The sequence below is a fragment of the Eucyclogobius newberryi genome, unplaced genomic scaffold (assembly GCF_026437365.1).
Source record: "Eucyclogobius newberryi isolate DKJ021-1_F unplaced genomic scaffold, fEucNew1.0.hap1 SCAF_10, whole genome shotgun sequence".
Taxonomy (NCBI): Eukaryota; Metazoa; Chordata; class Actinopteri; order Gobiiformes; family Gobiidae; genus Eucyclogobius; species Eucyclogobius newberryi.
In genome coordinates, this window is record NW_027315724.1 from 26,613,938 (window position 1) to 26,624,122 (window position 10,185).

Consider the following 10,185-nt stretch of genomic DNA (forward strand, 5'->3'; position numbering starts at 1 on the left):
GCATTCTATTCTCTTATGCAGAGAAGAGTATTTAATAGACATTTCCTGCTGGGTCATATTGTCCACACTGTACAGTCTACAAAATATTGTATTGAAATGGGACAAAAGCTCCATCTATAGACATCCATCTTAACAGAACATCCATTAAATGTTTTGAAACCCCTTTTCTATGACCATAGAGACATTGATTTGAATAAGACTTTAGAAATCAAAAGGGAAAACATCAATTTGTACATAATTTGTCTACATTAATTGGTGAAGAACAGAGACTACAGCGTTAGGATATTATTCAATTTGCAGCAGAGGTCAGAGGTTACCAGGGGGGGGGTGCAGGTACAATTACTGAGAACCAGAGGAAGAGCCCTGGCCCTGTCCGTAGCTGCCATATTGACTGTAATACTGGTTCCACTGATTCTGGTTTTGGTAGTACTGCTGCCACTGCTGAGCATACTGGAGCAAAGGAAGAACACAATTTGTTAGTCAAATGTAACAAAAAAAAGGTTGGGCATTTGTCTTGGAAGAGGGTAGAGATACCTGCTGATACTGCTGGTTGTAGCTCTGCTGTTGCTGCGTCTGCTGCGCCGGGGCTGGCGCTGGCGCTGCTGGCGTCTGTGGTTGTTGCTGACTGTAAGTTTGAGCAGTTGTGGCTGGCTGGCTGTAGCTCTGACTGTAGCCAGGGTACTGGCTGTAATTACTGTAATAGCCCTGGTTGTAGTTGCCCTGATTGTAGTTTCCCTGGCTATAGCTCTGCCCATAACCCTAATGAAAAAATATTTAGATTAATTGGTTTGCATTTGACTTTTGGAGGTTTTGAGGATGTTCATGAGAGAACTTGAAATATTACCTGACTGTATCCAGTCTTGTTGTAAGGAGCTGGCCGATAGTTGTAGGTTCCACTTTGTGCCGGAGTGCGATTGTATCCACTTCGTGAATCAGCAGCATCTCCTCTGTAGTTGTTGCCCCAGCGATTCTGGTTATGGCCACCACGATTATAACCTTAATAACAAAAATATTGACATGATAAAATAACGCATGAACCTTAATAATACAATTTTAAAAATCAAATGAGTGCTCAATAACCTCCGTGGTAGCCTCCACTTTCCCCACTGCGGTTTTGGTAGCCACCACGAGGACCATCACGGTTGTCATAGCGCTGGAAGTTGCCACTGCTGGCGCCACGACCTCTAAACCCGCCCTGTCTGTTGTCAAAGCGCTTGTCTGGAGGTGGCCCAGCCTTACGGCCCTCCTCATTGTACTGTTTCAGCAGCTTTTCAGCCTCTTCTTGCTGTAGTTCGGCGAACGTCACCCCCTCCAAGAAGTCACACATTTCAGGCAGAGTAAAGTTGGCTTTGGTGGTCACAGGCCGTCACAGGAACAGATTGATTGAGAGAGAAGAGGGAGTAGAGGGGCAAGCAGCCACACCACCAGAGGACAAAAAAAAATATTATAATCTCACAGTGAAAGCAGAACCAACACGAGATCATTGCAGATAGTGGGGTAAAAAAGACAAACATTACCTCCAGGAAATAATGGAGGAAACATTTGTTAAAAGCAAAAGAGAAGAGCTAAAGAATAAATATAATAAAGTAGGAAGTGAATACAGGGGACAAAACAGACACTAGGGAATAGTGTAAAAGGAAAATAGTTCTGCAAACCAAGAACTTGTTTTATTAAGTCACTTTATAACTTACAGCGAATATGCCATTTGATGCAATTAATTGTATGCCAATTGCAGTGACTCTTTAACAAGACCTTTTTCAGGTACAAAACTCAGTTTGCAGTTCAGTTGGGGGGGGGGGGGGGGGGGGGGGGGGGGGGGGTATATTGCAGATGGTTGAGGGAAAAATAAAAATGTATGTGGATTATTAAAAATATCCCAGTTCTAATTACTGGCCAAAGTTTATGATGGGGGTAGGGGGAGGGAGCATCTTCCAAGTTTGATTTAGAGACACATAGATAAAGTAAAAAGTAGATCTGGTGTTTATTTGTAGCTTCCACAGCATTCCTACCTTTCATTTCTAAAACGGCATGATCGGGCACATCCTTCCCCTGCTCATTGGTTTGCTTTAACGTTCGTTCTTTTAAATCCTCGTCCGTGGGACAAATTACAATAGCCTTGCGTTGAAAACCTTCAAAAGGACGCATTTTTCGTCTCCTTGCTGATCCATATACATTTGTCTAGCAATGGTGACAAGAAAGAAGTAGAAGCTTGTTTGTTATTGTTAACTTGTTAAGGGCTTGCCACTGGAAGGAAGCTGGAATCCTGCAATAATGAAGTGAGAGAGGTTTGACTGATGTCAGGCTACTGGTTTACTCAAGTGCTAATGGCCTCTCATCACCCCACAGACTTACCTTGTTTCTGTAGCATCTATACAGTAAAGCAAAGCATTTACTTAACAGTGTGTGTCACTTTCAGGGAACCCCACAACTATGTAAATGTAGGAAGCTGAACCAATAAATACAAAATAAAGATGTGATTATGCAAAGTGTTGTCATATGAAAATATATCTGTGACAAATTCAATAGTTTAGCACATTCCGTTCATGCACTGGCCCATAACAGTACTTTAACAGTACAAGCACCATGTAAAATATCTCACTTAATGATGCTTTCTGTAATGACGCAATGAACAATGCTGTATGCCAAGAAAAAAAATATTTTTATCTGCAATGTTATGTGCGAGTGTGAAGAATTTGCATCAAAAACATTTTGCTTAGCATTAGTTAGAGAAATGGCGAGTTATTCTCTCATCTGCCTATTGGGTTCCCTCACTTACCTTTACTTACCAAACAGCTGGTTTTCAAGTCCCCATGAAGACATCGAACAAACATATAAGACCTACCGTCTCATACTTACAGAACCAAGGACAAGCATGATCCTGACCAACCCACCTTTAGCAGCTCTGCTGATATAAGGCTCTGGAAATGTAATATGGTTAGTCATTACTTACCTGAAAGGCCAACATAATAAAAACACACTTACAAGTTCCATGAATCTTACTTAAAATATATTTCTAAAAATAAATTCTCAGCCTTATTAAATTAGCAACAGAAGTTATTTTCTTACTCACCAGCCAGAGCTTACTTGTTTCTCAACATCTTAACATTGTCATGGTTTACTTTACAGTTTTCATATTCACAAGACAACAATACTGTTTTAAGACAAGAAATAGCAAAGTGCAAAAATATTCTGAAAGATGACCACATGAAATATTCTTAACTTATGAGAGCCATTAATGTTTAAATATATGATAAGCAAGTGATAAAAGGTTGATCAATGCTTCTTCTAGCTACAATACAGATTCCTGAAACATAAATAAAGTCCATTAGAAAGAGAGAGCATGACGGCACATTGGCGGGCTAAGCACAGAGAACAGACACAATGTGTTTAAGAGTGCAGTACCTGATCAAGAATGTAGTTGCGTCTCTTGCGGGCAGCAATCTCAATTAAGCGGTTCAGACACTGAGTGGCCTGCTGAATCAGCGTATCCCAGCGACCAGAATAGTTCTTCTGGCGACGCAGACCCATCACCTGAGCAAAAGAAATGATTAACTGTTCACAAAACTTTGAGGAATGGCTAGTTTAAAACTTTTAATATTACCTTCATTTTGTCCATGATGGCATTTGTGCCCAGGACGTTGTATTTCTTCTCAGGATACGCCTCTGCGTGCTTCATGGCCCAAGTGGTTTTCCCACAGGCAGGGAGGCCAACCATCAACAGGATCTGAGAAACACAAGAGTACCCATATTATTATAAGGCTTCATTAAAGCAATGAGATTTCAATTCTGCACACAATACAACTGTAGACTCTTACCTCGCATTCACCTTTGGTGGCAGGTCCCTTGGTACCTCTGAGCTTATCTTCCAGGTTAATATTGTCAATGTAGCTGTATCCCTCTGGAGGGGGGAAAAAGGGCTCCTTCTGCCCAAAGTTAAACTCCACAGCACAGTTTTTCACCAGAACATGAGGGAACAGAGCACGATCCGCCAAAGCTTCCTTGGTTGTTCGAAAAGCAACTCCAAGAGAGACACCATTCTTGGAGTAGGCCATTTCTACTTCATCACCACTTTCAAAGTCCTGGAATTAAAGCAGACCACCAATCAACTTCTAGCAGGATTTGCATCAGCTAAAGTATGTAAAGTAGAAATAACATAAGAAAAACATACACTATGGATTATAAATACTTACAATGTAACAACCGATGACGTCATTTTCACCAAATCTTTCACCAAAATCTGCAAACTTACAGTCGCTAGATTTCTTTCCTGTTCCTCCATATCCAAAAGAGAACGGCTCTTCACCTGAAGCAAAACAACAAAACAAGTTGTATTGACCCAACCTAAAGCTATGACTATTTTTGATGAAGTCAAGCACATCTGGTCTCACCAAGCTGAGTGCTGCAGTGGTTCAGGGACCATCCGACTCTGACAACATGGGGATCTGGTTCATTACTGGGAAGGTGTTTTACAGAAATTTCTTCATTGATCTAAGAAAAAAAAAAACAGATATTACATTATTATAACACTAGAAACATTTTTTCTAGTACATACATTTATAGATTATTCAATATCGAGTACGGATAAAAGATAGATTCTCTGTACCTTCATTTCATAACACACGCGACCTTTAATAACTCCATGTGATGCCCGAGCTCCTGCCCAGAGGTAAGCAAAGCCTTCAATGGTGAGAGGATACCCACTGTAGCGAGTGCGTGAGACTTTAAAATGCAAGTCACAGTTGTCTAAACCATAAACAAAAACAACAGATTATAATTTAACATACCCCAATGACAACATACAATTAAAACAATTTAAATTGCATATAATAATCAACTTACAAGTATCAATTGTAACAAGAGTGTCATCAATATTCTCCTCTTCATCTTCAGCAGGAGGCTGAGGTGTGCGTGATCTACAAAATATTTTTTTAAATAATCTAAAATGTATGGATAGCAAACGCTAAAACGTTGTAGCTGCAAGAGAATTCATACCTCTTTTCCTCACGATGCTCATAGTAGCCATATCCTCGATTTTCCTCAAATGGTCTCTTGCGGCCTTGAGTTCCACCCTTTTCACTTTCTGTTTTGACTTCAATTGGAGCGCCGCTCTCTTCACCACTCTCTTGTTGCTGTTGATCCTCCTCCTTGTGACTCTCCTGCTCCTCCTGCTCAGCATTGTCAACATTTTCTGTTTTCACTTCAACTTTGACATCTATAAAAACACAAGTGCAGTTAATTACATTTAGTTCAATAAAATTAAAATAACTAAAAACCTGTCAGTCACTTAGTGTCAAATGTGTGCACAAATAACTTCAATGGAGCATTCTATCTTACCTTGTTTGAGTTCAGGAGCTTCCGCTTCCATTGGTTTTGCTTCTGCTGGCACGAAGTTGGATTTGGAAGCGTCGGCATCAGTTGTGAAGTCAGGCATTTTGTGGCTTGATTGAGTGGGTTGACTTTTGTATGCCTCACCATTGGCCTCCTCCCCTTCAGAGTAGCCACCTGAATCTCTACCTTCATCATAATTGCTTTCTGGGGCATCATCAGAATTGTCATTTCCCTCATCATAACCTTTGTTTGGTTCTGTGAGTAGGTAGATCACATTAGAATGCCGTGGACGGTTATAGCCAGTTTCAAAATGCATTGACGTTAAACACAAATACTTGCCTGTTTGCACAGCCTCTCCTCCCTCATTATCCTGATCGTCCTTGTCATGCTCCTCCATCTCCTTGTCATGCTCTTCCTCCATCTCCTTGTCATGCTCTTCCTCCATCTCCTTGTCATGCTCTTCCTCCATCTCCTTGTCCCCGTCCGCTGTGCCCGGGGCGTCTGTCTGTGACTCTTCCTCCAGAGCGGCTCTCAGCCTCTCCACCAGGTCAGCCTTCAGGCCTTTACTGTCCAGGCCGCGGCGTTGAAGTTCCTCCTTCAACTCGTTCACCTTCAACTTCTTTACGTCAATATCCATGACTGCAGCTGCCTGAACCCTTCTTTTGATGCTGCAGAATAAATGGCGAGGTGAATAGGGTTGGCTAAATTAAATCCACCAACATGCGCGACAAATGAGCTAACGCGTCGCTAAAGAAACGTTACAGCTGCAGGGTTTAACAATGTATACACCACTGTGCGATACTACGACAAGTTAACTACATAAACGTATTATAGGAGTGTAATATTTCAAAGTAAGTCAAATTCCATTCATGTTTTCTTCCATTTTCCCAAAAACCGTTGGAGACTAATGCTAACAACATTAGCATAGCCTATCGTGTGCTATTTCGCGAAAAGCTGCTGCACGCAAAATGTTTGTATTTAGCACATTTTCCATTTAAACTCTCATAATAACTATTGACTTAATGCATTGCAAGTTACATTACCGCGGTGCATACACCCGAGAACTCAGTAAAAAGACTATTTTAATGAAATAGCAAGAAATGAGGCCTACCTGCTTTGACGCGAGTTGCGCGGGTGAACAGTGAGGAAGTGTGATAGTGCAGGTGGCGCCGCCTAGCGTCCAAAACGCAGACCGGAAGTGCGCGTTTTATTTTTCATTGTTAATTTAGTAATTTTGAAGTATAAGGGCCAACCCAAATTTAAACAAATGCGGGGCACTACGAGAATAATGTCATATACAATGGAGTATAAGGGCCAACCAAAAAAAAAAAAAAATCGGGGCAGAGAAAAGTTGTAAATCAACGAGAGTAAACTCATAATTTAATGAATAAACTCCATCATCCATACAACTCATTTCACCTCTTACAGCCGAGTAACAAGTCGAGGGAGCAGATTATTTGTGAAAATGGTCCGAGACTCCCTCGCCTGGTGCGGCTGTGGCTCTGAGCGCGGTCAGTGTCCTGCCAGGACCTGAGCCACGCGCAGGCCAGAAGGACATGGGGACACTGCACGGGGGAAATTATTGTTTGTGATGTCTAAAATGATAAAGATCGACATCTATTGTGGGCTTTTGTATTAACTTTAACCCATCCAAGTCAAGGGCCATTTGAGTCCTGGCCGTGGTGCTGAAAATGAAACGCGTATCAGGCCTTTATTCTCGTTAAATCACGAGTTTGTTCTTGTTAAATCACGAGTTTATTCACTTTAGATTACGAGACTATTCTCGTTAGATCACGAGACTATTCTTGTTAGATTACTACTTTTTCTGGCTTCGACTTTAATCTCAGATTATGACTTTAATTTTGAAATTGAATGGTTTTATTCTCGTAGTGCCGAATTTTTAGTAGTAGTAGCACCGTACATTGATATACAAATAGTTGATTAATCTAATGCTTTTATTATTGTGTTACATTAAATTTGTGTAACTGAATCTGCATTTGCTTTAGTTTTTTTCTACTGACAACATAACACAAATAAGTGTACCATGTTTTTATTACAAGTCAAAATTCCATACAATGAACCAGTCAACTTGGCATTTTAAATTAAGATGACACAAGCAGGAAATGTTAAATACTTTCACCAAGCACTGAAAAGACAACATGTCTGTGCCAAAATATTATCACATGGAGTATTCATTGCGTCATTGTCCCCCCAGGGTTATTTTTACAATGGACATGCTCACATGAATACATTTACTATGAATATCATAGGAACACCCCACACAATTACTTCCTCAAAACCTGAGCCAATTATACCTCCCCAGCTCACAGCACAGTGAAATGTATTAGCCCATGAATAGCTCTCAATGAAAAGCAGAGGACTGTGCATAATACAGTACTGTGGTCAGGCTGCAAAGATCATTATCATTGTGCACCCGCTCTTGTCAATTTTTAGAAGGGAGTGGGAAAGACAACAGTTGCCGGTTGACCTCTCGTAACTGGGCATCTAGGGTCTCTGTGGTTAAAGCCACTTCAGCAATTTGAGTCTGTAAGCTTATGATAGTAGCATTCAGCTCATCTTCTTTTCGTCGTGTGTTAGCTGCTTGCCTGCTGTATTCAAGTACCATGCAACCACCTCCAATAAGAAAAATGATTCCTTCTCCAAGTAACTCAGCACCAAGTTCTGCAGCAGCGTCCTCGTTCAATGGCTTAATAGTTGCCCCTCGAAAGCCCATGATTCGCATCTTTGTTCGCATCTCAATCCAATGGTACACTGAAAAAAGGGACAAAATATTTAGTAACCAAAATTGAGACAACCGTTAGATCATATTTTAAGAAAAATAAACTGCAGTCCAATAAATCACTATTGCCTAATCAAGTAGCAATCATAAACATACATTTCTCATTTAGTAAAGATTCAGTACATTGGTTTAAAGAGCATTTTGAAAGATTTGACATTTTACAAAAACCTGTGGGTGACTTTAATAATTGTACTTCCTGATTGGACATGAGCAGCTGATGTGACATACCATACAACATACATTTGACAAATAAAAATAAATAACACAATTGGTTTGCTAATTAAGTCTTAAACTATCTGCAAATAGTGTCCCTTGCTCTAAACTGCGGCTACACTTTCGATTTGATTTTGTGTATTGATGACATAAAAATAGGGATTCCCTGTTTAAAATTCACCAATACTTTCTGTATTTTAAACTTGTTCCTTCAAACTTTTCTTCACAAACTTCACGTTTGTGATAGGTATTTAATATAACGAAGGGACTATCCCATCAAATGAAGCAATAATTAGAAAAACCTTAATAAAAACAGTCATGTGCACTTGCTGTGCATGCGAATTTGCCTCTCTTTGTTTAAAGACGAACAGGACATATACAATATTCGGGTCTTATTTGTATTTGTAACGATTGAATTTCTATTTGGATAGTTAGAACTAGCTTGACCCTCCTTGTTCAATGACAGCCAGGTTCCGCCTCCGAGAAATAGCCTTCCTTTTATTGGTCTAAAAAATAAATACGTGATCTTGATTGGATAGTGTGCTGTCAAACTTAAATCTGATTGGTTGAAAACGCCCCCATTTGCTTTTCCGACTAACCTGACAGCGAGCTAGCGGTCGTTCATGTGAATCTTTTTTAGTTTACTCACGCTGTGCCGGCGGTAGACATATGTAATGTTTAAAGAATTCACTCCTCACGGCTCCAGCTTTGATCCTATTCGCCACAGGTTTGCTCATCTGCCTTACACCCAGGTAGAGGAGCTTGGCGATGGGGAAGGCACCGACAACCATTTTAGCGGAAATGCTCCAGTGAGAGGCGGAGCACGTATACATAAATTACGCGATGACGCACTGAGAGAAATAGAATAACATCGTCATTAATCTGTATTAATTCATATCGATTCACACAATTCGATCAAATCAGTTTAATCCACATAAAACACAAAGGCGTTTCATTATAAAGGGAATATTTTAAATATCCTATAAATAAATACAAATATAGGCTTAGTTTTTTGTTAGTAGTTAAATCTCTGCGTTTTAATTGGGCACACTACTTTCACTTTAGTACTAAAATTATTCAAGGGGAACAGAGGATGTGGCTGTACAGCTGTGAGGAGCTCGGGTTGCAGCGGTGACTGTGCAAGGGGCTGGACTCTGGCAGTGGAGCGACGTCTACATACGCGTCTGGAGCTGCTGCCACAGGAGTCGAACAAACTTGAGAAAGCTTGGAAGTTTAAGTAGAGCTTAACGCTCCTTCAGGGAGAAGGGAAAAAGAGGTAAGACACTTTTTGCGAACATGATTATTATTAAAGATACGGTGTGGCAATGGCGAATGAAGCTGATAAGTCTATGGATCCAAAGAGCCAAAGCTTATAAAAGAAGTGTGTGCGATTCAGGTCTTTCACGGATAATGGCTTGTCCGTTCTTTCGTGGATGTATGTGTGTCCCTATTTGTGCTGGCGCTCTCGCTGTCTGCAAATTAAGTTCCTAACGGATAAATAAAGTGATTTTGATTTGATTTGGTTTTCAAAAAGTTAGTTCCTTAATACATATCAGCTGTTATGCCACTGCTGGCAAGTCAAAACCTTCATCAAAGACTATAATCACAAGGAAAGTCTCAGGAAAAAACAGGACTACCAGCAAATGAGCTCATAGGAATCCTAAGTGTCTTCTTTTTTCCGTCTTCTTTTTGTCCCTTTTTACTTTGTATGGCTACTGCCACTGGACATTGAACAATGGACAAGTCAGTTCAAAGGATATAAACGGTAAACCTCAAATTATGCCTTCTCCACACCAACCCCACCATGTGAATTTCTAGGCTCTCATCCAGTAGTAGGCCCATGC

The 10,185-nt window shown here is 40.5% G+C and overlaps 2 protein-coding genes across 2 annotated transcripts; both read right to left on the reverse strand.

Annotated features, from left to right (window-relative positions):
• Positions 1–34: 34 nt before the first annotated feature.
• Positions 35–6,515, reverse strand: hnrnpul1 (heterogeneous nuclear ribonucleoprotein U-like 1). The gene is made up of 16 exons (XM_072452862.1): positions 6,440–6,515; positions 5,668–5,996; positions 5,335–5,583; positions 4,993–5,212; positions 4,840–4,913; positions 4,604–4,743; positions 4,389–4,488; positions 4,191–4,303; positions 3,816–4,079; positions 3,602–3,724; positions 3,403–3,531; positions 2,010–2,178; positions 1,081–1,347; positions 845–996; positions 535–759; positions 35–450 (listed from the first exon to the last, which is right to left on the reverse strand). Exons 2-16 carry the CDS (start codon positions 5,963–5,965, stop codon positions 340–342), a joined length of 2,634 nt encoding a protein of 877 aa, XP_072308963.1. The 5' UTR covers positions 5,966–5,996; positions 6,440–6,515; the 3' UTR covers positions 35–339.
• Positions 6,516–7,362: 847 nt separating this feature from the next.
• On the reverse strand, positions 7,363–9,176 carry opa3 (outer mitochondrial membrane lipid metabolism regulator OPA3). The gene is made up of 2 exons (XM_072452872.1): positions 8,991–9,176; positions 7,363–8,100 (listed from the first exon to the last, which is right to left on the reverse strand). The coding sequence occupies exons 1-2, from the start codon at positions 9,172–9,174 to the stop codon at positions 7,772–7,774; spliced, it is 513 nt and encodes a 170-aa protein (XP_072308973.1). The 5' UTR covers positions 9,175–9,176; the 3' UTR covers positions 7,363–7,771.
• Between the last annotated feature and the right edge of the window lie 1,009 nt (positions 9,177–10,185).